The sequence below is a fragment of the Silene latifolia genome, chromosome 1 (genome assembly GCF_048544455.1).
Source record: "Silene latifolia isolate original U9 population chromosome 1, ASM4854445v1, whole genome shotgun sequence".
Lineage (NCBI taxonomy): Eukaryota > Viridiplantae > Streptophyta > Magnoliopsida > Caryophyllales > Caryophyllaceae > Silene > Silene latifolia.
In genome coordinates, this window is record NC_133526.1 from 11,795,529 (window position 1) to 11,822,035 (window position 26,507).

Below are 26,507 nucleotides of genomic sequence, written 5' to 3' on the forward strand. Positions count from 1 at the left end.
ACGTTCCCGCCCGACGAAACAGGTTCGGAATGGCGTTCATGTTGATCGATCGAAAAGGAGACCTTACATGTGAGGGGGCGTGTGAAGAATCCACATGTAGGTCTACCACAACGGTGAAATAGAGAAAAGTGATCTAGTTTATAACACAAGGGGCTACTCCACCCATTGCCAATTGGTTTTGGCATGAAGCATCCTCGGACATGTAAAGTGAACACTCTCTTTTCCTCGACGGGTGCGGTCCAGACCCATGTGCGATCTAACAGAATATTTAAATTTGAGTGTTTTACATGTATATTGATGAGTAAATGCGTATTTCGGATAAGTAATCAACTAAAATCGAGCGAATATAATATACAAAATTTTAATATTTGGGCATTTATAGAGCATTTTATATAGTTTAAGGGTAATTTGTATTTTTCTAAAAATCGAAATTATATCATAGAATTCGAATAAAGACGGCCACACGGGTACGTCATAAAAAACCCCAAAAAAACAAAAAAGACCGTGGCGCGATGGTAGTCATCCAAATGCTGCAAATTCCAACCTCAGCTTGACCTTTCTTTCTTAAACCGTCTCCTCCTTTCCTTTGTAAACTGTTAACATAAAAATCCGCCATTTTTGCAATTGCAGATGTAATTCTCGAGAATATCTATGGCTTCCAGACTCCAATTCACTCACTTTATGACATGTGCACCCTCGAATTTAAGCCGTCAAGATATTAACCGCTTCAGATTTTCATATCAATTACAATTACTACACCGTAACATTTCTCTCCCCAGTTTCGGTCATCATATTCATATTCATGGCTGTAGAACAAATACCTCTTCCTCAACAATTGTATGCTTTGCTGCTAACAAACCCTCCTCTTCTCCTGATATAAGGTTTTGTTTTCTTCACTTTTTCTTCTGTGTTTTTCCATTTTCACAATTTCTTGTTTAAGACGGGTCAAATACATACCAAATCACACGGCAAAGTTTTGTCTTTATTACCACCGTGTGTTAGTATTTGACCCATTTTAGAATTTAAGACGGATACTTACTTTTCCATTATTATTGGATTAGCATTAGGTTTGCTAGAGCTGAAATTAGTTACCGTTTTACAATGTTTGAAATGCTCGGAGAATATTCCGTTCATCCCATTTTTATTATCCCCTTTTCCCTCGTAGGTTTTCCAAAATTAATTGTCGCATTTCTGCATTTAGTAGAATACTCCATAGTGCCCCTAGTAATTTAATTATTCCCATTTTCTTGAATGTTTTGAGTTAAGTTAAATCATCGTAAAATAGAAAGTAGGACAATATAAATGGGATGAAGAGAGGGTATGCATGGCAGCATGGGCGATTCTAGGATTTGATAGATGGGGGTGCGTAAAAATTTTTTACAACGAAAAATCGAGTTATATATTAAAAAATCTTATTTAATTGGGCAAAATTTATGGTGAAAGAGCATGAAAAAAATTTGCTCAATTAAAGAATTGAACCCATGACCTTTTAAGGTAAGAAAACATATCACAAACCTAGACCAACATAATTAATATGCTTCTTTACCAATCAAATTTGTATTTATTTTTAACAAAGGGGGTGCGGATGAATCCCCTGCACCCCCGCCATAGCCGCCCCTGATGTCAGATTTGAGTTGAGCTTTACTGTGTTTATAGCTCTATGTTTTAAGTTAGAAGCCATTATCTAGGCTAGTTGACGATTTTTGTCTATATTCGGAAGCACTTGTTTGGATGGGTGAATTTGGAGGAAAAGGGAGGGGAGGGAGAGGAAGGGATATAGTTTCTCTTGTTTGGATAGCGAAATGGGTTGGACGGAAATAGATGAGTAGAAAATTTGAGGGATCAAAATTCTCTGCTTGTAAATTAGAATATCTCTAACCTAGGAAAACTTGTTCATTTGTCTCCTATAAGACGTATTAAAATTCCCTTCTCACCTTGATTGGCTACTCTTTTAACAAAGTTAGGTTCATCATCAACATAAGAACTCTAAAGATTGTAGCTGTCTCGATCAATGATGTGAGGGGCGTGTTGATATATAGGATGACATTTATGATCGCTTTGAAATCCATTGAGTCGACTTTTATTGGTAATTGGTTTTATATGGAACTTATGTTAGGCTTACAATAATGTCAACTCTTGTTTCTCCTTGAGGGTGTGACCTAGGTCTAACAAGATGTAACAAGTGTCTGACTAGTTAGGTTGTCTCATGTTACTGATTGAAAACCGTATGCACGAACATGAGTACATTGCCGTGTTTTCTTCCTTTGCAAACAAAAGGAAAAAACATACTTTAGGCGAAAGAAAGTAGTTTGTATTTATTCAGAATTTCTAATTGAGTAGGAAATGTCCCAAGAATGAGTACCATTTGCAGAAGTGATCATGTGTGAAATGATATCCTGTTTGAGGGTTTGTGCAATCGATTTTTATACATTTCACCATTTGGATGTTGAGAATGCAATTACATTTTGCAAGAAAGTGTTCTAAGAAGCCTCTGGAGATCTTCTTATCAAAGTTCATGACTAGGATATCTTACAAATTTAGGGAAATTAGTGTTAAGGGATTATTATAGAAACTGAATTGAGTTTATCTTAAGTGGGCATAGTATAAGAAAGAGCCGTCCAAAGCTGGGATTCTATCATTGTTACAAGTTACGTTACAGCATCAAGGGGATCATCTTCATGTAAACACTTACTCTATGAAGGGAACAAATAATGTAAAGGGTGTGTAGTTGAATTTTTCTTATCCCATTCTCGTGTTTTCCTTTGTTATATCTTTAACGGTGAATTGGTCGGATGGGATTCTTTTATCATGTGTTCATTAACAGAACATAGAGCTTTCGCCCATCAGAACTTTCTTCATTTATGCTCTACAACTTCTTGCTAAGATAGTTTGCGTACCCTATTTTGTTTCCTTTCATGTAGTTGTGGAGCAGAGGGGGAGGGGTGTTCAAAAATTCCGATTCATTTTCTATGTTACTCTATTAAATTTCTTTTTTTAGGCGTGTTTAAAGAGTGCTGTTGCATTCTCTAGTCTCTACCCCACTTGCATGTACTCGCGTAAAAGTCAATCGAAAAGCAAGGGTAAACTATATAATTAGATAGAAAAAGAGTACTGTTAAATAAAAATAATTGAAGCATGGCTCCCTGTTTAATTGCTTATACATGTCTTCTCTATAGGATATTTGCTTGCTCACTCGATCAATTGATGAGATGTCTTCTTTTGTGCTGTCCATTAGTAATAGCTTCCATGTATTCATGATTAGTTTGCTGCTTGTACTTGTTATAGTTCAACGGCCAAGATACGGAGTGAAGTTCTAACTCCTTTTCGCTCAGTTCGGATGTTCTTTTACCTTGCATTCATTGCAAGTGGTGGTTTGGGTGGCCTGATAGCTTTCACACGAGTGATTGGAGCTCTAACAAATCCAGCAAGAGCAGCTGAAGTACCAGAAATTCTCAAGGGCCTTGGCATAGATTTGGCAGCAGTTTCTATCTTTGCCTTCCTATATGCTAGAGAGAACAAAGCTAAAAACTTACAAATTGCTAGACTTTCTAGGGAAGAGAGCCTCGCAAATCTTAAAGTCCGTATTGATGAAAAGAAAATCATTCCTGTAAGTTCTTTGAGAGGGATCGCCCGCCTTGTCATCCTTTCTGGCCCTGGCTCCTACATTTTAGAATCATTTAATCGTAGCAAGCCCTTTGCGGAGCAGCTTTTGGAACGAGGTGTGCTGGTGGTTGCATTTGCAACTGATGGGCTGTTACCTACCTTTGAGTTTGATGACAGCCAAGATGACGCCACGACAACCAGCAAAAGAAGACGGCTTTGGCAATTGGTTCCTTTTGATATTTCTCAGTGGTCAAAGTAAGGGTTCATTTTATACAATACATCGATCTATATAAGTGAATCTTCTCTTTTATTTTTCTCAAAGAAGAATGTTTTCTCGTTATCTTGTAGGTGGATAAATGAACAAAAGGAACTAGCCAATGTCGCTCCTGAGTCTCCTGTGTAAGTTTCTGCCCTGTGTCAGCATTTCTTTCACTAGGTGATTTAGCTCTACAGCATTTTTTTTGTGTGGAATGTTTCCATTTTTGTGCCATGTGGTTTAAGTATATTGGTATGTTGTGGTTTTACTACTTCGATTTCAGTCACATGTGTTTTAAATGATTTCTCACTTTGGTGGTCAGAGCCTCAGAGGTGTGAAAAAATTCTCACTAGGGTAGTGTGGTTGTTATTTGGATTTTGGATGTGCTACACTTTGGGTTACCAACGTGGAACAAAGGACCAACGTGAAATTACCCCAAAACACAAGACACCAAAGTGAAATTTTTCCATGTTTTTCGATTACACCAAAAAGCTAGTAACCTAGTGATGTGGCAGCGGATAAGGATTGCGTGTCTCATTTCTATCCAGTGTCAAACTATTGTTACTATTGAATTAAAAAGGTTCTTTTTGCTATAAGTTCTTATGACATATGTGTGTTTGATTTTATCTATCACGACACGTGATAGGTTGAATGAAAAAAATTAACCAAATTAAGTGTTCCTTATACTGCAATGTACAAGTGCCATTCTACTGGCTATCTTAGGCTAACTATATCAGTGAAACTTACATGCATCCTTGCTGTCCATAGGTATATGTCTCTTCGTTTGGATGGTCGTGTTCGAGGCAGTGGGGTCGGTTATCCACCCTGGAATGCTTTTGTTGCACAGCTTCCACCAGTAAAGGGGATTTGGTCAGGGCTTCTTGATGGGATGGATGGAAGAGTTTAACATCTCCTATATTCTTCCTTGAGAAAGGTTAGCTTTTATTTTCTTCATTGTAACTATAGTCATTTGTACTTCTGTATCTCTTTCGTGCATAATATATCAACGAATCTTTCACACATATTACATGTGTATGCTCAACAACTTTCCTGACTGCCCATTTGTATGAAATTTGTCTGAATTTGTGTTCATCTCTCTGTACATCAACTCTACAGTTCACACTTGGGAATCCCTGTTTGCCAAAATGACATTGCCCTTAGCCCTTTTGATAAACAGTTAAAGTAAGCAGTTTAGCTCTGTAGCAACTTGCGACAAGCTCGAAAATCATCACTCATGTCTACATGACACTGATGATTGATGATTAAGAATTCAGAACATTTCTTTGGCGAAATACAGTGTGTGTCCGTCAATAATTCAATATCCGTTAACTTTCATATTCAATGCATGATGCAGCCTAAGCTTCAACAACAACAACAATAACATCACCGCAGTGCCTCAATGGGTCCCGCAAATTGCGGGGTGGGGTGGGGAGTTTCGGATGTACACAGTCTTACCCATGTGTTAGCAACACAAAGAAAGAAAAATTAGGTTTGTCATATACTCATATGTTTTGAGGAAACCCTTGAACCCATTCATGAACTGTTGCATTCTGTAAGTTATATCCATTATTGAATAGCGCTGGACTCTCACTCTGTGTCTATAAAATCATTATCGCAAGACTAGTGGATATGCTTACAGCTTATTGTCATGGATTTTACTGAAACTCGCTAGAGGGATATTTTTGTAATAAACTAAATAGGCAAGTGGACAATTTTCTTGCCAAGAAAGTTCCTAACAGGATGGTTTGCTCATGTTGCATGTCTGTAAAGCCGAGTTCCTAATGCATTAACTGGTACCTGATCAAGAGTTTAAGCTTGAAAATGGGTTCATTTGAGCCAGATGTCTGCTGTTTTGGTGATCTTGTATAAAATTAACTGGTTTGGTTGTTTTTTATAGGCTCGTTAGGAGTATCTCTCACCTCCCTTGATCACTGGAGGCAAATTGTGAGTAGAGCCCTCCCAACTTTGGTTGTTTCATTTGCAAGAGTCAAGAGTAGAACTCTTCCTACTTGTTCTCGAGATAAATGCTCGTACCAATCGTGCCAACCAACTTTGGTAATCATAGTACAAAATGAAATGTAACTCAATCAATGATAATATTGTTTGCTGAGATTGCATATATGTCTTGGGTCATCAATAGTATGACAATGGTGAACTGTCCTCAGTAAACTGTCTCTGATGAAATAAACTTGCTCTAGATGAAGCTATGGGAGAGTTGGTCTGTCAATATGTTTATGCTTGCTGGTGAGAGTCGCGTACATTTGATAACTGCTAACAGTACAAGAAAGTGGTGGAGAATGTGATGCTCAAAATTGAACATGAGATATCAAAGAGCTTGACTTGAATATTTTGTTAATTGGCGTGGATGTACATCTGTGAAATTTGATTATGACATGGGTTGAAAAAGTAAGCGTCAGAAATCCGTTTTGGACTCGATTTTTTCGACCAAAAATTGCATCTTTGAATTGGCATGGATGTACATCTTTGAATTGTGATTAATGAAGGGTTTGAACTTATAGCTCTTTTAGCGGAGTCATAAACCCCAACACCTCTTTGGATAAAAAAGAGGGAGGGGGACTGGAGGGCGGAAATGAACCAATGCTGTTTTCAAATCTTTCTCACTATAATGGAAGGATTTTATATTTCTTTGTTGGATGATTTATTTTCCCTCTCCTCTGTCCCTCTACCTCAATTTTGCTACTCAGACTAATGAAAATTTTCCATCCAAATCAAAGGTAAATTTGGAGACTAAATATATCCCCAAGTAGTTCCCATATTTATAATCTAGTTTCTTTATGATGCAGCAAACTGTGCCTGATATACTTCTTCCTCCATAGAAGCTACCTGACTGATGTTAATTAGTATCAGTCGAATAACAGCTTTTATATCCACCTTAAATGCTGGCTAACTCTACGAGAGACCTCTCCAACCAAAAGATTTAACAAATTGTTGCGGACCAATCAATTGCTATACACCTTAATAAACTTTTACCAGTCATGCTACCTTCTTATAAAAGGAAAAGTAAAAAAAAGGAAAGAATTCTGACTTACGGGGTTTAAAATTTAAGTGTTTTTGTCTTGAAATGAAGTCTCCATGTGTACTTATATCCGAGTCTGAAGTGTTGCATATGAATACACGAGATATTGTGAAGAGTTGGAGTGATATACGTTGGAATGCAGATAGGGAATTAGGGAGCCCTGTGAACATTTAAACAATATAGGGGATATTGCATTCATTGAATTGAAGATGCAACATTTTGGAGAAATCATGGCACATAATTCAGTAACCAAAGGAGTCGATGTACAAGGGAAACACACAAAAGAGCAGCTCCTAATTCATCTATTGTTTAAAACTTGAGATAGTACTTGTAGCAGGGGAGTGATATATTTGTATCTCATTTTACTTCTTGGATCTCATCCAGTGCATAGTTGTTGGTTGATACATTTGCGTAATTGACTTTGTTGAATCTCACCACCACAGGGTACCTTGTTTTCGGATCCTGCAGCTCGAAGAAAGTTTCATTTTAGCACACATGTCGCCCAAAGTCTAAGCTGCTGATATTTTTTTTTATGGTCATAAAGGGAAAATAGCTCCCTGAATTTCAATGTGCTGCTTTTTATGGCGAAAGAATAATTATTTCAAGCAAATATGGTTGTAATTTTCATTACTGGGTCATCCGAAACCAGCCTTTTTAAACGTAACTGTTGGGGTAGAGCTAGCTGGTAGCAAGGCGAAGCACTCGCTACCCCCAAACCATAAAAAAACAGTTAACGTTATCGTTTCGTGCTACCCGGAAATTCCTGTATGAGATATAGCACACATATAAAATGAGAAGGAAAAAGTTTGTTACCCCAAAGTTCTATTTCTAATTTCCCCCACCCCCCAGGCGTAAGATGGATTATGTGCAATCCCCAAGACTGACTTTTGAGGGAATCACTGAGACATTGGGGTAATGTTGTTTTTGTTGTTATATAGGGATCCACAAGTGGAGTTTTGACGATGATGATTATGAATCCAGTTCATGTGAAGTTTCATCCAATTACTGTACAAGCTAATTTAGCTGACATATTCTATGCCGAGGAACTTCTGTTATCAGGCGTTAATTGCTGGTTTGAGGGAATATAGAGTACCTGATCAACAGCAACCACAGATCCAACACCCTTGTACCAGTATGATTCCTTCCTCAGAATTTTCACCTGCAGATACCAAGATGATTTATACTGGTCTATACAGTTCACCATTATCAGAGTAAGCATCTTATGTTCATTTTTAGTTCGTAAGGTTGGGATATAGACAGAGATAGCCAAAATACACCCTATAAATGTCATATCCCCGTCACAGCCATGTGACGGGGATATGTGACATTCAGTAAAGTATGCTTCAACAATCATGAGTTCTGCTGATAATCTCCAAAATTGCAGACTCTTACTTTAGGTAAATTAATCAATCATCTTGATGATCAATTATTGGTCTCTATCAGCTATGTTGGCTGACGAATGACGATTTAGATCATAGTTGCTTACTTGACATTGGTGTGTGTTCAGGGCTTGAGTCAAACTAGGCTATTTTATGAAAATTCGCATGTTTTTTTCAAATGAAATGTATAGGTGTCATACACCCTATAAATGTCATATCCCCGTCACACCCATCTAAAAGCGCCGATGGTCGAACGCAGGTAAATGGAAGTACTATCGAAAGTCAGAGCAGGATAGCTGCTGATTTACTGCAACTTAACGTGTGCAATTTTTTTGGGTACGATCAATCTTGGGGATAATATGCATGGAAACAATATTGAGTATAAGAGGATGAAAATTTGTAAGAAAGACCAGACCTTGGAACCCCTGCTAGGTCCAATTGGAGGTGGCTTGGGCTTAGGAGCAGGTGGAGCATCGCCTTCAGCGGTGGCAGCAGGAGCAGGGGCAGCAGGCTCCTCAGCTGCCCGAACAACGAGCCTTGTGTTTCTGAAGGAGACTTTGTTGGGTTGCAGTGGTGCTAGACCTATCCGGGCAGCTACCGATGATGCCATGCTGCAACTCGCCATATCTAATTTCTTGTTTCTTTGGTTCTTCTTACTGTGTGATCCCTGTGGATTCTGTGGAGTCTATGAAGTATACTGTGTTTTGTTGTTTTTCAGGGCTTTTTGTTTGTCTTTGGGGTATAGTCTGGGAGATGGAAATATAGTTTTTGCCAATAGAAGTGTGCCACATGTGCTAGGATATCTGCTTCTTGTGGTTCATATACTTAATATTATCGTTTAAGTAGCTTTTCAAATACAATTTTGGATTTTGGATTTTGGATTTCTCTATTTTCTCTCTTTAATTTTGGTTCCATTTCTTTTATAGCACAAATTCTTGTTTCAGACTGACACTTTTCGTCTTATTTTTTAGACGGGCATATGTAACCATTTTATAGTTAAATGTAACCACAATGATATAGACAGTGTTACAGCTTATGGTAACTGGTTTTTTAATAGTGGTCACATTTAACTGTAAAATGGTTACAAAATCTCGTCTTATTATTTCAGACCAAAAAGGTCCGTCTGAAGCAAGACGCACTGTTCTAGGACCATTTCTTTAATTTCGGTAAACAGATTATAAATGACAGATTTAATTGATAAGTTTGGCTTGTATATTCCCATTAATAGATTGTGTAAATGTATTTGATACTTAGCGAGTTTTATTGGATAGATTGTTAATTGATTGTTTCCCTTTTCACAATATGTTAAAGGGGCGTTTGGTAAGGGATGATATGGAAGGGTAAAGGAATGAAACCCCTCATTTTCCTTTGTTAATGGTTTGTCACTTTTTTCCATTCTCTTTCCCCAATTTTCAGAATGGGATTACCTCAAGGTTTCCACTAACCCCAAAACACGACAAACAATTAGAAACCTCCACCCCATCAGCGAAAACCCCCCCTCCCCGAAAACACCTGGTTTCAGTGATGGGGTGGAGGTTTCTAATAGTTTGTGCGGTGTTTTGGGGTTGGTGGTGATGGGTTTCGACCTTGGTATTAGGTGGCGTAGGGAGGCTAGTCGGCGAAGAGGACTGATCATTCATGAAGAGGCTAACAGAGGCGGGAGTAAGGGGCGACAAAGGGTGGCTATGATGGTGGTTATAATTTGGCTCTTATGTTTCCATTTTGTTACCTATTATGAATCAAACAAGTAACAACATCAAAGTGAAATTCTTTCTTTTCCTGAGTGCGAACCAAACACGCCCCGTAAGTGAATATGTTGAGTATAACAACATATTTAAGATAATCCTAAGAAAAACATATTTGAGATAATAGATTGAAACTCAATCTACTATTTTAATATGCTATCTACCAAACAATAAAATTAGTAGATTGTTTAGTCAAACATGCTAGAAGTCTTGAATATGGCAATTTTTTTTCAATGGCCCTGTTTGGTACTAAGCTGATTATAATTAGCAGAAGAAGATTGGTTAACCAGATTACAAATGACAGTTTGATTGACATGTTTAACTAGTATATTACAATTACCAGATTTAGTAGAAGTGTTTGATACTTAGCGAGTTTAGGTTAATAGATTGTTGTATACATGTGTAAATTATAGACAGATTCATTTTTTACAATCTACTAAAGTGAATATGCTGGGGGTGAGCAACATATTGGAAAACAGTAGATTATAGCTCAATCTACAATTTAAATATGTCATTTACCAAACACGTAATTTAGTAGATTGTTGACTCAAACATGCTAAAAGCCTTAAATATGCTGAAATTCCAAACACCCCCAATATATCGTTTACCAGACAGGTTCTGAAATTGGCATATTGATCGGTCAACCATGCTAAAAACCTTGAATATGGTAAAAATCCATCAATATGTTTTTTACCCAACTCCTCCATATTATTGTTTACATTTTATATATTCTTTAAATCGTACAATTTTCAAATTTTGGAAAGCAATTGTGAGTTGTATGATGTATATTTCACAAATACAATTCATGGACTATACAACCGGTTTTATATGTTGTACGTTGTAGAATCTGAGCTTTGTAATAAAGTATTCGAGCTTTATGTTAAAGAATATGAGCTTTATTAGAAAGTATTCAGTTCATCCATTTACACATTAAAAACATGAACTTTAAATTAGCTCAGAAAGAATACATATAAGCTCGGATTCTTATACCTTGGTTGTACCATGCTTATGGTACAACTGGATGTATAATTCTATTTGTGTCACAAATACTACTACTATGCAACTTGTAACAAGAGCATTGTACAACCATATTAAATTTAACCGAGCCTATGTGTATTTTTTTCGAGCTTCTATAGTTTTTTATTTATATTTAAATTTTTTAATGTTAAAATTAAAATCTAATTAAGTTTATATATACTATCCTTGAGTTTTATTATAATTTTTTAAAACCAATATTTTTATAATAAAGTTCATATTCTTTCAAATAAAGCTCATAATTTATAAGTCTAAGCTCAAATAATTCATCATAAAACTCAATTCTTTTTCTATACAACTGGTTGTATAGTCTACTTACTGTATATGTTTTACTCCTATTAAATAAAAAATGTGTCCATTGTGCTGCATCTCATGGGATGCTATTAGACCTGATAAACGGGCGAATGTGGGATGAAAATCATACCCGTCATTTTTTTTTTTTTTTTTTTTTTTTTTTTTTTTTTTTTTTTTGGTACATACCCGCCATGGGTAGTGGGACATGGGTGAATTTTCCAGCTTACTCATTTCATACCCGTCTACTTGTCAATCATTAAAAATTATATTATGAGTTACGACGATTTTATAAATCACATTTTGTTATATTTAAGATAGGAAAAGATATAATCTATATAAAATAATAAAACAAGAACCACTAACACTTTCCTTTCCCGCCTATTTACTTACTTGCCTAGCATACCCACTCAATATATTACTATAATAATTCCTAGATTATAGGTTACAGTTACTGTCATTCCAAAATTTGCTTAACACTTAACCCTAATTTTTTGTGCCTATTATTACTTATATGTAATCCTTCTTTGTCATATCTTCTCTGCCTCCACTCCATATTGTGCCTCCTTCATCTACAGAACTTCTAAAAATTCTTTAGCACGTAACCCTAATTTATGAGTTAACGAAGTAGTACTCCGTAGTTGACAACAGATAGAGATTCAGTCCGAGAGGTAAGTCGTGCCTGTAATTTCTAAGGATTATACAGTAATATTGTTCAAATTATTACAAATCATAATTCTATTTATTAGAAGTATTTTGCTTATACATGAATATATTGGGCAGTAGAATTGGTTTAGCATGTATCGTCAAGCATGTACAAATTTAACATACAAAATTTGGCCTATTGGAGAGTTTTAATGTTATATGGTGCTTGCTTAATTATAAACCGTTGCTTAATTATAAACTGTTGACTAAAAATTTGGCCTATTGGAGAGTTTTATTTCCTGCCCCAGGTTCATTCATTGATTCGGGCAAGTATTTAAGTTGTTGTACTCCAAAATGTTTAATACTCCGTATAAAGTTGTTTGGTATGTTGCATGATGGCTTTGAATTGCTTAATTAACTAATTGCACATGTTATTTAGTTATTCATAGTACAAGTTAAGTCGTCCGATAAAAATTTCTAATAAGATCTCATCAATAACTTAGAAACACACTTCAAATTACCAATGCCTTTTATAGTAGCTCTCAATCTCGCTCTCATAACTTAACAATACAAGTCCTCTGTAAAGCTTTCACAAAGTTTATTTTAGTAAGGTAAATTTCTACTTCCTGAGGTTTGGGCTAATTCTACTTTAGTGCCATGAGGTTTGGACTACTTCCCACTTGGTGACCTAAGTTTTAAATAAAATTTTATTTTGGTAACCTAAAACATGTAAATAGTCACCTTTTATTTTAATTAATTATATTTTTAGTAAATTAAAGTGCAAAATTAGATATTATATTACGTATAAAATAGAATAATCAACATAATATTGCAAAAAAGCTTGATTTATTACGTTCAAAATATTATTTTTTAGTATAAAATATTAAGAATGTTTTGTAAAGATCATCAAAGTGGGAAGTAGTCCAAACCCCAGGACACCAAAGTGAAATTAGGCCAAACCTCAAAACACCAAAATGATATTAATCCTTTTAGTAATGACAACTCTTCTTGACCACGATATATTCTAAAATATGATGGTCATATTCCCCAATTTTGAGTTCATTTTTTTTTTACACAAAATATGATGGTCATATCCCCCAATTTTTAGTTAGGTTACTTAGATATCCTATTTTTGAGTTGTTAATGCATGTGGATGTGTAGAATTACGTTAACTTAATACTCTCTATGTCCCAGTTATTTGTTTTCCTTCCTTTGATTAAAAAACTTCTTACATAGAATATACCAAATAAATAAATGAATGGACCGGAGAGAGTGGTCTACTATAAGCTAACTTGAGTTGAGTGTTGCGAGACCACGTATTTTGAAGACTAATTAATACTCTCTTCGTCTCAATCAATTTGTTTACCTCTTTTTCATTTTAAGTGCACTTTAATTAGTTTAACTTACATCTAAGGTTGGGACGAGGTGGTATACATCTTTTCTCCTTACATTATTGATTACCGCTTTAACAGTTGAGTTTTTATCTCAAGGAGCAATAAGTTGGATTTTGATTTGTTGTAGCATGACGAGATAAGGATTACCTTGGCATTGTTTTTAATGTAAAAAGAAAATCATAGTATATCCTATTATGCTTATATGCATTTATACTCTATGAGAGATTCGTGGGTTTTCCGGGAGGACCGTACTCCTTCACATAAACTAAGTCTATTAAACGGGATATTATGAAGGGAATAGGAGAAGGAGTATGTAATAGGAATATTTATAATAGTTGGGCTTTAACCATCACCTTAAGGTTTTGGTTGAGATGGTTCATCTATCATGGTATCAGAGCCAGTGTGACCGAAGGTCACTGGTTCAAATCCTGGCAACCTCAAAACTCCTCAAAAACTCGAAGTGGAAACCTAGCACACGGTACGGGGGAGCCGGTGCACAACTAACCACTCTTCAAGCCCAACGGGCATTTGAGTGAGGGAGCGTAATAGGAATATTTATAATAGTTGGGCTTCAACCATCATCTTCCAGGAGAAGACGCAAAAACTTTGTATACCCTATTATTACTAGGACCAAAGCAACTAATTATTGAGCGTCTTCTTGGATGAGATATTCAAGTCGCCGAATCACCGAGTAATTTTAAATTGAAATACTTTCAAAATTTACCAGTTTGAAAACAAAAACATTACATTCAATATATACTTGTGTTCCGGGTGTAATTCCAGAGCAAGTATTGTTACCACCCGTGGCTTGTAGGATGATGTCTTGGGTTGGATTCCTCACGTCTCTATCGTTCCTCTCGGCCTCTCCTGCAACAATGAACGAACTGAGGGCTTGGCTTTGTGCCAAGCGTACTCACTCCGACGCTTAAGTCAGTGAACTTAGTGGGATAAGTTGTTATTACTTGGCTAAGGATATATTGTAGAGAGATAAGGAAGATATTACCAGATGAATAGTGATTCTGGGGTTAATTTATGGATCCTTTCCTCAATGAAGGTTGAGGAGTATTTATAGGCTTTCACCTTTTGTCACGTAGTGGCCAAGTGGTCAAGTGGCTAGTAGGTGGAAAGACCGTTCTACCCTCGGCCGATGGACCTATGGCAGGCCGGCCGAGGGTTTTGGATATGAGTACGCGGATATGTGTCCGGCGGCTACTTGTCAGTTGTGTCGCCGAGACCCTAGGTGACAGTAGATGGGTTGCATCGGCTAGACTCGTCTAAGTCGTTGACTTGTTGTGGATATCTTTGACCTTGCTCAATATGTTGACTTGGTCGATGGTGCGAGAATATGCCCCATCAATTTGCCCCCAGCGTAGTCTATGCCGTGGTATGGGCTCCGATGTATGCTGAGCGTATATTCTGCGAAAGTGATTTCTGAAATTTTTCTGTATTGGCTTCTTCTATCTCGGCCTGGTTCTTATTAGGCCGTACCATATATATCCCCCCTCCGCATGGATGCGTAATGGGCATCCGATGTGGAAAAGAAAATGACGCTGGCCGAGACCAGGGTTGAGAGTGCCGGTTGTTTTTGGATTGCCCCCAGGCCGGTGCTCCCTAGCATGGTTGATCATGTAGCCGGCGGAGAACAGATACCTAGGAATTTGTTGAGGAAAATGAATAGGCAGAGATATGAAGGGGCGTGTTGAAGACGCTTGGTCACTGTTGCGTTGATTGACGTTTAACTGTTGCGACGATTGACATTCCGTGGTTGCATGTCCGACACGTGTCTGCTCGCTGATTGGCTGACGCTTCATGGGCTGTTCCCTGATTGGTCCTTCTTTATGGGCTTTTTCCTATAAATAGGGCATTTGTTCCGTGAAATTGGTCACTAATTTCATTCTCCAAAATTTTCTTCTCTCTAAACTTCCAAGACCTTTGTCTTCTAATTTTCAGGGTTGCTACTCCGGCGAGTGTTTTTCTTCAAGGTAAACAAACAAATTTCCTTTCTTCTCTTGTTAAATAATCATTGCTATCATGTCTTCTGCTGACGCTGGGACTAGCGCTTCGGCGCCGGGGAGTTCCCCGTCGCGTCTTGATGGGGAGGGGATACTAGAGGCCATCCCGATAAGGTTTGGGGGTCCTAGGTCTCCCTCTCCCGTGGTTAATCCACCAATTTTGGAGGAGTGGGAGGATGAGGATGATGACGCTGATGATGATGAGGGGACTCCTTCTGATGGTGAGAGGACTTTTTCTGTTGTTGATAGGCCGTCTATCCCGGATCATGGCGAGGCCTGCACAACTGGTCTTGATCGTGCTTGGACCCATAAGTTCGCCAGCTGTTCCGGCGGGGCTCTTTTCGAAGGCCATTTCTCCTTCGGTGATGGGTACAAGATCGTTATCCCTGAGGAGGGTCAAGCGGTCTGTTGCCTCCCCCTGGTCACATCGGGCGTGTATCGTGGCACCGGAGTATGGGCTCCGGTTTCCTTTGAATGAGCACGTCATGGCTATCATCAAAGCTATGAACGTCGCTGTGGCCCAACTGCATCCGTTGGCGGTGAGGACGATAGTTGGCTTTGTGTGGCTCTGTCTCTTTAGGGGGGGAGATCCCAACAGTTAACTTATTCCGCCGCCTTCATAATCTACGGCCGTCAATCGCCGGTAAAGTGGGGTGGTACAGCGTGCAGACGGAGCCAGGCTTCGTCTCCGTGTTCAAGCTTACTTCTTGTAAGGACTGGCAGGGGCGGTGGGTGTACGTCCGGGTGCCTGAGGACTACCCATTGCCCCGGTCCTTCCAGAGCCCTGTTTACTTGCGGTGTGAGAACCGGGAAGAATTTGAGAAATGTGTTTCCCGGGGTAAGGTTAAGATGGACGCTTCGATGGTCCCTCTTACTGCGGAGGAGAAACGGGCGATGCAGCTGTTTGATGCTGATAAGGGATGGCTGCCCCCGACGCAGATTATCCTTCAGGATGAGTTGCTTTGCCGCGTCGGCCTCATACCGGCCCTTAATCAGGGTGAGTGGGGTCGGTGTGAGGCCAATATTTGCCTGTTGCGTTCCTGTTTTAGAGCTTTGTTTTGCTTCCTTTATATAACTCTCGCTTGATTTCTTGCAGACCGGTTTGGCCAGGACCTGTCCGAGAAGACCTTAAAGAGGTTGGGGCTTGATAAGGACGGGAAGGTTGTTCAACGGCGTCCTACGGCTAACAAGTTTGATCGCCGAATAGCTCCCAACGAGCTAATGGACAAGCAGCTGAAGGCTTTGGATCCGGAGGCGGCCCAGGCACGGGTTCTCGGAGGCGTGCCGAAGAGAACGAAGAAAGCAGCGTCCAAAATGGCGGCGGCGTCAGTGTCAACCCCCTCTTCAACTCCCGTGGTCCAGAAGGATCATTTGGAGGTCATCGATATCACTGATGGGGTGGTGACCGTTGCTAAGGTCCCTTCCCCTCTGAGGAAGAGAAAAGTGCCACCGTCTGCTTCCACCGTTGCCGAGGAGAAGGCTGCCCCAACCGACCCTCCGACTAAGAGGGTCCGGACTGGTACGGACCTAACTTGCGGTTCAGACTTAGCTGGTTCGTTGGACATTCCCGATAGAAACGTGTTGATGTGGATGCTCTGTGTGAATTTTTTGTAGATCCGCCGTCGGCAGCTGTCGTTCTAACTGAGCGGCAGCTCGAGCAGCAGCCTGAGAAGACGGGCGATAGAAACGTCACCGTTGACTCCTCAGTTCAGAAGATTTCTTCCGACGAGCTCGTGGCGGAGGGTGATAAAATATATAAGAGGCTGGCGAGGTGGACCCGTATAGCCGGCTCTCACATCATGGAGCAGGAAAAGGCCGTGGCCCAATCTGCGCCACTGATCGCAAAGCTTAAGTTTGATCTCTCCGCTGCAAGGGGTGAAGCTGGGAAGGCTAAGCTGAACCTCTTTGCTGCCAAGAGGCGTGTGGGGGAAGTTGAGAAGCTGCTGGAGGCCGAGAGGGCCAAAGTCCAGGATGCCAATGCCGCCACTGCCAAGATGATGGAGGAGCGGGACAGGTATAAGGGCGCTTATGACGCCGTGGTTGCCAAGAGGGAAGAGTGGAAGGATCTGTTCCATAACCGGTGAGGCGCTCGGGACACGCGGCCGCCCTTGCTCAAAAGGATAAAGATATCGAAATGCTTCAAGATGATCTCCTCCCTAAAATGTGCGCCCGATCGGGACCGGGCCGAGGAGGCGACCAGGAGAGGCAATCAAAAGCTCATCCCGACGGCTCCTTCCCGTGGGATAAATTTGAGCACTTTCGGATGAGATGGCCGATCTTTGCGAAGCGGCAGCTGCGGAGAAGGCAGAGGCGGCAAAGGCGGCTCAGATAGCTGAGGCCAAGGCGGCCTATGATGCAGAGGTGAAGGAGGGTGAGAGGCTAAGGGCACCTGAAAATGTCGAGCCCTCTTCTGAGCCGGCCACCGAAGATCTTCTTTGCACGCGATGGAGGGCGAAGAACGGGCATAGGGAGACGGGCGGTCGTCACCAGACTCACCTGGCATCTCGGATAGCTTTAGCTGTTCGGGGGCCGACTATTGAGCCTTTCCTCCCTGCCACTTTTGGCGCTTCAAATGATATGTCTGTAATATTTTGCTTTTCTTTCCCGTGTTTTGTTAGTAAAACTCTTGGTAGGTTGTGTTTAGGCTTATCCCTACGGGGACGGCCGTCGTCTGTACTCTCTCTGTAATTGTTTTTGATAAAGTTTGTCTTATTGGCCTTTGGCTTGTCCGGGGCTTTGATCACAATCCCTCACATGTCTTTTTGCGTTATTAATTGAGTGCCTTCGTTTTTACCTTCGGTATGACCGAGGCAGTTTGAATGCATGTCCCAACTGTGCTTAACGTCTTTAGCGTGCCGACCGGCGTGTTCCCCGTCGCTCTCGGCTTTGGCCGAGGTAATCGGGGTTGCGGTTTCGACAGCGTTCGTAACTGTGTAGGCATATTGACCGCTAGATTTGCGTCTCAATTGCACTGAGTATACGTTTCTTCTAGCGTATCGACCGACGTGTTCCCGTCGCTCTCGGCTTTGGCCGAGGTAATCGGGGTTGCGGTTTCGAAACGACGTTAAGAATCGTGTAGGCATATTGACCGCTAGATTTGCGTCTCAATTGCACTGAGTATACGTTTCTTCTAGCGTATCGACCGACGTGTTCCCCGTCGCTCTCGGCTTTGGCCGAGGTAATCGGGGTTGCGGTTTCGACAGCGTTCGTTACTGTGTAGGCATATTGACCGCTAGATTTGCGTCTCAATTGCACTGAGTATACGTTTCTTCTAGCGTATCGACCGACGTGTTCCCCGTCGCTCTCGGCTTTGGCCGAGGTAATCGGGGTTGCGGTTTCGACGAGCGTTAAAGAATCGTAGGGCATATTGACCGCTAGATTTGCGTCTCAATTGCACTCGAGTATACGTTTCTTCTAGCGTATCGACCAACGTGTTCCCCGTCGCTCTCGGCTGGCCGAGGTAATCGGGGTTGCGGTTTCGACAGCGTTAGAATCGTGTAGGCATATTGACCGCTAGATTTGCGTCTCAATTGCACTGAGTATACGTTTCTTCTAGCGTATCGACCGACGTGTTCCCCGTCGCTCTCGGCTTTGGCCGAGGTAATCGGGGTTGCGGTTTCGACAGCGTTCGTAACTGTGTAGGCATATTGACCGCTAGATTTGCGTCTCAATTGCACTGAGTATACGTTTCTTCTAGCGTATCGACCGACGTGTTTCTTCTAGCGTATATACCCCCATCAACTTGTAAGATAAATTTGTAACAATAAATTTTAGAGATTATTTTATATATTATTTTGTGTATGCCCGTGCAACTTTGCACGGGCCCTAAACTAGTGTTAAATTATAACTACTCCCTCCTAGTCACTCATTTCTTTCCTCTCCCACTTTGCACAAGTAAGTAATTGATTTTGAACCACACAAAACTCTCTAACCCACATGCGGTTAGATTTAGATCACATAAAACATTCTAAAAAAGGAAACAGGGAAGAAATGATCAACTAAGAGGGACTAGGGAGTATTTTATAATTTTTTTACTAACTTCTTGAAAATCTAAAATTATAAAGATAAATTCAAAAAAAAATTAAATCACTAATGAATAAACCTACTTTTACAAAAAAACATTTATCGAATAAAATAGTGGTGTAGCGTGTAAATGAATAAGTGGATGCGTACGGTTTTGTATTTTCACTCGTTGGGACGGGTATGGTTTTGGAAAGGTATGGATATGAGTCTTTCTTGGTGGGTACGGGTGCGGCAGAGCCTATATCCACCCCCACCACCCCACCACGCCCCAATGACATCACTCAGTCTAATGTCGGGTTTGCAAGAGTCCGGGTCAAGTCGAGTCGGAGATTATTTCAAGTCAACTATTATCAAATTATTATGGTTAAAAATTAGTGTACAATAATAATAAATTTTTGGGCCATGTTATAAGATCGGTTTAATTTGGGTTCGAGTTAAGCTGGGGGATAGTGTCGAGTTGGATATTGATCGGATCATTCGGATCGGGTCATTTGAGCCGAATCAATTTTATGCTATGTCACGTGTCTGAATTGTTACTACCTATATTAATTGCACAAAATCTCATTTGTGACGGCACGTATCCGTCACTTTGGAGTGACGGATACCATTTTTCCTCACAAATGACCCAAATAGAGGAGAGAGGGAAGCACATGGGGTGCCCCACCTTGTTCCCCCTATCCGTTTTGTGAGTGACATTATCCGTCACTTACTCCGAGTCTCCGACCCGTCTTCAGCAAGACTAATTGAATAACGCTTACTTTTAAAAAGAATGCTTTGAAATTGAACCTTCTCAACTAGGGATGGCAGTGGGTCGGGGACCCGACCCAGACCCTGAGGGTCGGACCCTAACGGGTCGGGTATGGGTCTCATTTTTTCAGACCCAATGGGTATGGGTCGGGTATGGGTTTTAAGAAAATATTTCGGGTTCGGGTCCGGGTCTAAGTTATGAGACCCATACCCGACCCTTAGACCCTTTATTAAAGAAAAAAAAATCAAAATTACAACTTTTCTGAATTCATACTGACAGATTGTAGAAACCCAACTAAAGTCTATTTCTCTTCCCTCATCCCATAAAGTGATAAAACTCAACCAAACTCTTCTGACAATACCACCACTCCACCACTGACACAAGAAAACCACCACCACAGCACTGATACGCGACTGACAACCACCTCTCTAATAGCCTAATGACGACAACCACCATTAACGGCAGATTAATAAACTCATAATGTTAAAGTAGTATGAATTTTTTTTAATATTATAGACCCCATAATCATTTAATCTTGTTCTTAAAGTGGTACTGAACTCGGGCCATGGGTAGACCGACCTCTACCCTTACCCATGGGTCCGGGTATGGGTCCTCAAATTTTAGACCTCATGCGGGTCGGTCAACGGTCCCAAAGGAAAAATCTCGGGTCGGTCAAGTGCAGCGCGGACCCTACCCAGACCCTACCCATTGCCATCTCTATTCTCAACAATGGCTTTTTGGCGCGCACCATGAACGACGACATAAAGCTCCTCTCCGAAATGCCGATTTTGAGGAAACGTTTCGATGATAACCCTAGAAAGCGATTCCGCAACTCCGGTAATCAATTCCGCATCTCTATTCCTGTATATTCTTCAGCTTACTATACTTAGGGAGTTAGGGTTTCGTTGAAATCTAATTATCTGAATTTATCTTATATAATCCCAATTTTCCGTCACACTTCATCTCTTATGTGAAATTCTCTATATTTTTAGGCGTTTTTGATCGTTTATGTAGTGTTTTTGATGAGCAATTGATTCAAGAACAGTCAATTAACACAGATGATGAATTTTATAATAGTACTCCCTCCATTCCGCTTTTATTGTCCTCTTTTCCATTTCGGGAACGAATTAAAGAAAAATGATAGTGAATGTTACGATGGAAGGATTGGTAGTTATATATAAGGGCTACTGGATTGTCACTCAATTTCCTTATTAAATTTAGAAATGTGACGATTAATTTGGGATAAATTACGAGAGAGGATGAGACAATAGAAATAGAAATGAGGGAGTTATATCTATAGAGCAGAATCACATTGGTGCGAGCTTCAGGGTGTGTTTGGATAACAAAAATGGAGGGAAAGGGAGGGGGAGGAGGGAAGGGAAAGGGAGAGAAGGGAAAGGGAGGAGGAATGGGGTGTGAGTGTTTGGATACAATTTTCTCCCAAATCTTGCCTATTGTGGAGAGATTTTGATTAGACTTGGAGGAAGGAAATTAAATCCCTCCAAATCACTCCCCCTCCATTTCCCTCCACTCTCATTTGCTATCCAAACAAGAAATTTTAAATCCCCCACTCTCCCTCCCTTTCCTTTCCCTCCAAAACCCTCAATCCAAATACACCCTCAATGTATTTTTTAACATTAAGTTTTTCTGATGAGATTGTTTGACATGCTACCCAACCTATTTGAATTTTGTTATATAAAAGGTTATATTGTACAATCGGTCTATGTATTCAGCCTTCTGATGCTATACCGCGTGTGCATCAATTAAACTCAATAGTATTCAATTTCTAGTAATGTCAATAAAAATCAAGCTCTATATAATAGATATCACTTGGAATAGTTGTGACTTGTGAGTACTATTAAACTTTTTAGATGGGATTTATTGAGGTTCTGTGGTTCGTGAAGCCTACCATATGCTCAGTTTATTGACGCTCTCTTATGAAGGTATGATAGAGGCGAAAAGGGCAAGGTTTAAGGATATGAAGACTGGAATAGACCATCCTAGGGAAAGATCAGAGTTTTCTGAACCTGTAGAAGCAAGAGAAGAGCCTTTCAAGTATGATCTCTCATCTATGGAAGTAGCCTTGGTCAATTATGATCTAGTTTTCCATCTTACAATATTGCCTCCTAAAACATTAGACTTTGGCTCCGTGGGTAATGCATCGTGTCCAAAGATTAACATGCTTTTTACCTGATGCATTAGGCCAGTTTCAGATTCAAGTGACCCGAAAACCTCTGAGTTTGCATATTTTAAGAGATTAAAGCAAGGGGTTGGTCATACCTCTCGTATAAATTCGGTGAATAGAGAGAGTATCCAAATGAGGAATTCCGGCCCTTCCAAAAATGGTAGAGGTGGGTATCACTGACCCCTTATGAACACCGTGAACTACAGTCTGTCTTTACATTTGGTAGTTTCTGACTTCGGGTTCCAAATTTGTATATGTTACAGAATTTGGTGAGCCGAAATTTATAAACGATGTAGAGGCTCCTATCTTCGATAAGAAATTGTCAACCCTTGACGTTGGCTCTTCCCTTCATCCAGAAGATGTTGCTATACGTAGTTCAGGTGTGTGACTGCTGTTTATATAGTTGTTTCCACTATAATAAACCATTGTTATACGCTCTTAGGTATTATCTATTGGATATTTTCTCAACAGATGTGCATAGCAGGGTGGATAATTATACTGAGAGGTTGAATCCTGCACCTGCTATCAAAACCCCTACTGCCATTGATCTCGATAGTTTTGTTTCAGCATCTGGAACTGCTTCTGTGAATTCAGGTGGAGTATGTGTCTACTCGTCTTTAACAATTCGAAATTAGAGGGCAGTATGTTAGGCAATTTGATTTGTTTGATTTCAGTCAGTGTCATATATGGGCTAGATACCAGAGAGTTTAGTGCAAATGTGCTACGCATATGGTTGAAGTTTGTTTGATACGGAGTATATGTTATTGTGAGGTAAATGGATACTTAGGATTATCCTGATATTGAAGCCGAATTAATGTTATTGACATGGGCTTTGATGTGTCTTTCAGGAAGCCAACTGAAAGATGGGGATATATTTTTGTCGAAGAGGATTAAATTACAGCAGTTGATTTCAAAGACCTTGTTTCTGGAAGCTGATAATCTCTCAAAGGAGTTAAGTGTACAGCTCTTTATAGGTTTTATCTTGCATTTCATTACTTAAAAACAGAGATTGACGGCTACTTTGCCAGGTATGATGTGGTCTCTCTGCTATTAAGTCGGCTGCTCCCCGAGGGCTCTTCAAAGATCGTATTGTCCCTTACCTTCGATCTTCAATCCTTTCTTTTTGACAATTGTGTAACACTTGGACTAAAAAAAACGTGTTTGAGACGCAAGGCATGTAGAAGCACTAGGCAAAATGCCTGGAGGCGCATAATGCGCTAGACATATCTACCAAGGCGCACTACTAGCAATTTCGACTTCTTTCCCTTCTTGTTCTTTTGTTTAACCTTCCTCTTTGGCCCATAGTTACAGCTTTACTTCTACTTCTTCATATCCCTCTCTAAAATCCAAAAATAAGGGGTTACTGCTGCACTAAATTTTTTTTATTTTTTTATTTTTTTTTTTATTTTTTTTTTATTTTTAGTACAAGAAGAAATAAATAGCTTACAGTAAGGCCTTTTAGGCACTATATCTGTTTTGAGAACATGAATTTTGTTGGAAAAAATAATGTGCCTCATGCTCATGAGTTATGTGCCTTCGCTTCACGCCTTTTAAAACTAAGATGCAGCATCCCTCTTCTGCTTCTCTGAATGTCATTATTTGTGTATCAGCCTTCAGAGAGAAAAGATCATATGGAACCGCAGCTGAAAGACAAACGTCAGGAGAACCTTCGTGATTCCAGTTTTGAATTAGGGGAGTGCTGGGATGGTACACAGAAACTCGTACAGGCTGACGTGGACAATTTCTTAGATGGTGGTGTCTCTTCTGCTTATTGGGGTACTCATCCTTCTTGTCAAATAAATGAGGCCAACATTTTAGCGAGTACGTGTGTCGATACTATGCTTCTTGGGTTTAAAGAAGGGAGCATACATGGAAGCTCCTCAAATGAGCATTGGTCTGACATGTTTGTTGACAGAAATCTTTTGACATCGGGCAACAAAACTAGTAGCAATATATTCAAGAATGAAGTGGATGGTCAGTGTTACGGCAGTTTTGTCAGTGATCAATCACGTACATTTAGTGGCCGCACTCATTCATATGAACTTCCAACTATATGTTATGATCGGTTTGCAGAAGATTGTCCTATAAGAAATCGTCTTGGATTCCCAGACAGTTGGCGACCTGAGTCATCTGAGAGATTTGAATCTACTGCACTGTGTAACTTCAGGGATACTGCTAACCTGGATGAATTTCCGGACAATTATCAGAGAAGGTACTGTCTTGAGTACAGAGAAGAGAGAATTGGATCTCGTGCATTAGTTAATCTCAGGGACTCTGCTGAATTGAATGAACCTAAGATTATAGGTGAACACAGTCCTTTGTTGCTTACCTGGGGTAGCGATGACACAAACATGAAACCCTTCAGAGATCTTAATGATGTGGATCATGAACTATATTCTCCTCCATCTTGGAACAAGGACAATCAATTTGGTTTGGACAGTAGTACTTCCCGAGACATATATCAGTCTCCAAGCAGCTTTATGTTGCACTCATCTTCCGACATATTACATGATCATACTGGGCCAAGATCAAGCTGGGCTCCTATTACCTTGTTATGTGATCCAGACCAACTGAACCCATACGATGACAGGCTCTCTAAAGACGTGTTTACAGGCAGTTGTGTCTATGTCATTTCCGAGGCTCATAATCACTATATGGGAAGCGTGGTGAAGGAGAGTGTAGTTCCTCATGTAGGAGCTTTGCTCATCTCCCAAGGTCTTGATTCTAATTTGGGGTTGAAAAGCGAGTCGCTCCCTGATTGCATCCAGGAACAGGATATGAAAGGCCTCATGATACCACAGTTGAAAGAACACTACTCATTGATTAATGTCGATAGTCCTGGTCGACGAGAGGTTTCATTCCCTTCACAGCTGCATAGAATTAGCTGGTTGGATACAGCAGTTGAAACCAGCAGTTCTGATGAACTTCAAATATCATCTACATGGGATAACCTGTCGTGATTGTATGGTTTAGATAGCGTTCTGCTGTAAGCTGTGATGCCAATAAACATCTGGCAATCATTCTCAAGCTTTTCCGTTTTCCCAAAAACTTGTGTAGTGAAATGAATCAATTAACTGATTCTTTAAACGAGGAAATATTAAAAAGAGATATTCTACAGGGTACCCCTCAATTTTTCGACTTTTTACATGGTACCCCTACACTTTTTAAAACATACATGGTACCCCTAATTGTTGTCATTATCATTAAGTGTACTCTTAAATTTTATTTTCGATCAATTAAACTCAGTTTTAGGCATTAAGTGATTACTTGGACGCGTAACCAAGCTTGTCATTTATCATCCCATGACATAAGGACTCTATTAGGCTCAATATCCATCTTTGGACGTGATAATTTGGCAAGGAATCAATAAATTTTCCGTCAAATTTTGTTTAGCCCATATATATCAATAAATATTAGGATCGAGATGGATATTGAGCCTAATAGAGTTTTTATGTCATGGGATAATAAATGACAAGTTTGGTTACGCGTCTAAGTCATTATCTAACGCCTAAAACTGAGTTTAATTGATGGAAAATAAAGTTTAGGGGTACACTTAGTGATAATGACAACAATTAGGGGTATCATGTAGAAAGTCGAAAAATTGAAGGGTACCATGTAGAATATCCCTATTAAAAATTTGGCTCGATTTCACATTAAATTGCATGCGCATTTCATAAGTTGTAGTATGTGATAGTCTTATTTCTTGCCATCTTTACAAATAACTCACCATGTGCTTAATTGAAAAAGGGTAAAAACCATGAGTAAATCCGACATTACATGGTCATGCAAGGTCGAAAGTTGTTAAGAGCATCTTCAACGGTCAGCTACAATGCATTGTAGCTTGGTTTGTCATATCGATTTTTAAAGCTACTCGGCTTTCCGGCAATGTACCGCTTTAATGGCAAACTACAATATATGTAGCTTGTATGAGTCCCACATACTTGGTTTTATCCAATGAAAATTTATCTTTTTTTTTTTTTTCTAAAGCAAGCATATAGCTTGGTAGAGCTACCATGCTTGCAAGCTACATCTCACTTTTCCATCTCCAATGGTAAGCTACATGCATATTATTTTGCAAAAATTACAAGCATGTCCTTTTAGAGAACCATTGGAGATGCTTTAATGTGCCATATTTACGGTATCATGTAACATCA

The 26,507-nt window shown here is 39.8% G+C and overlaps 3 protein-coding genes across 6 annotated transcripts; 2 read left to right on the forward strand and 1 right to left on the reverse strand.

The window, feature by feature from the left end:
* The first annotated feature begins 480 nt into the window (after positions 1-480).
* On the forward strand, positions 481-9,473 carry LOC141598758 (protein LOW PSII ACCUMULATION 1, chloroplastic). Of its 4 annotated transcripts, XR_012523625.1 has the most exons (6): positions 482-881; positions 3,286-3,858; positions 3,952-4,002; positions 4,628-4,793; positions 7,835-9,200; positions 9,423-9,473. XR_012523625.1 is itself a non-coding variant. In XM_074418538.1 (5 exons), the coding sequence occupies exons 1-4, from the start codon at positions 652-654 to the stop codon at positions 4,764-4,766; spliced, it is 993 nt and encodes a 330-aa protein (XP_074274639.1). In that variant the 5' UTR covers positions 481-651; the 3' UTR covers positions 4,767-4,793; positions 6,058-7,173. The 4 variants fall into 4 exon arrangements, 3 of the variants coding, with proteins under 3 accessions (XP_074274639.1, XP_074274631.1, XP_074274620.1); XM_074418538.1 differs by lacking the exons at positions 7,835-9,200; positions 9,423-9,473 and adding an exon at positions 6,058-7,173 and having other exon boundaries at positions 481-881; XM_074418530.1 differs by lacking the exons at positions 7,835-9,200; positions 9,423-9,473 and adding an exon at positions 5,214-5,465 and having other exon boundaries at positions 481-881.
* LOC141598778 (photosystem I reaction center subunit IV, chloroplastic) lies at positions 7,060-8,900 on the reverse strand. The gene is made up of 3 exons (XM_074418551.1): positions 8,691-8,900; positions 7,990-8,055; positions 7,060-7,358 (listed from the first exon to the last, which is right to left on the reverse strand). The coding sequence occupies exons 1-3, from the start codon at positions 8,898-8,900 to the stop codon at positions 7,254-7,256; spliced, it is 381 nt and encodes a 126-aa protein (XP_074274652.1). The 3' UTR covers positions 7,060-7,253.
* Positions 9,474-20,894: 11,421 nt separating the features above from the next.
* On the forward strand, positions 20,895-25,495 carry LOC141598749 (uncharacterized). Its single transcript, XM_074418506.1, has 8 exons — positions 20,895-21,005; positions 22,112-22,223; positions 22,371-22,519; positions 22,617-22,733; positions 22,825-22,947; positions 23,202-23,304; positions 23,382-23,439; positions 23,964-25,495. The coding sequence occupies exons 1-8, from the start codon at positions 20,918-20,920 to the stop codon at positions 25,311-25,313; spliced, it is 2,100 nt and encodes a 699-aa protein (XP_074274607.1). The 5' UTR covers positions 20,895-20,917; the 3' UTR covers positions 25,314-25,495.
* Positions 25,496-26,507: the final 1,012 nt, after the last annotated feature.

Bases quoted from the DNA above. Each gene is read 5' to 3' on its own strand.
- LOC141598758 (XM_074418538.1), top strand. From the start codon at position 652: ATGGCTTCCAGACTCCAATTCACTCACTTTATGACATGTGCACCCTCG. The intron at 882-3,285 runs GTTTTGTTTTCT...TACTTGTTATAG, and splicing joins TCCTCTTCTCCTGATATAAG to TTCAACGGCCAAGATACGGA. The intron at 3,859-3,951 runs GTAAGGGTTCAT...GTTATCTTGTAG, and splicing joins GATATTTCTCAGTGGTCAAA to GTGGATAAATGAACAAAAGG.
- LOC141598778 (XM_074418551.1), bottom strand. From the start codon at position 8,900: ATGGCGAGTTGCAGCATGGCATCATCGGTAGCTGCCCGGATAGGTCTA. The intron at 8,056-8,690 runs GTCTGGTCTTTC...TGGTATCTGCAG, and splicing joins GACCTAGCAGGGGTTCCAAG to GTGAAAATTCTGAGGAAGGA. The intron at 7,359-7,989 runs GTACTCTATATT...TTCGAGCTGCAG, and splicing joins CTGTGGTTGCTGTTGATCAG to GATCCGAAAACAAGGTACCC.
- LOC141598749 (XM_074418506.1), top strand. From the start codon at position 20,918: ATGAACGACGACATAAAGCTCCTCTCCGAAATGCCGATTTTGAGGAAA. The intron at 22,734-22,824 runs GTGTGTGACTGC...TTTTCTCAACAG, and splicing joins TGTTGCTATACGTAGTTCAG to ATGTGCATAGCAGGGTGGAT. The intron at 23,305-23,381 runs GTTAAGTGTACA...CTACTTTGCCAG, and splicing joins GCTGATAATCTCTCAAAGGA to GTATGATGTGGTCTCTCTGC.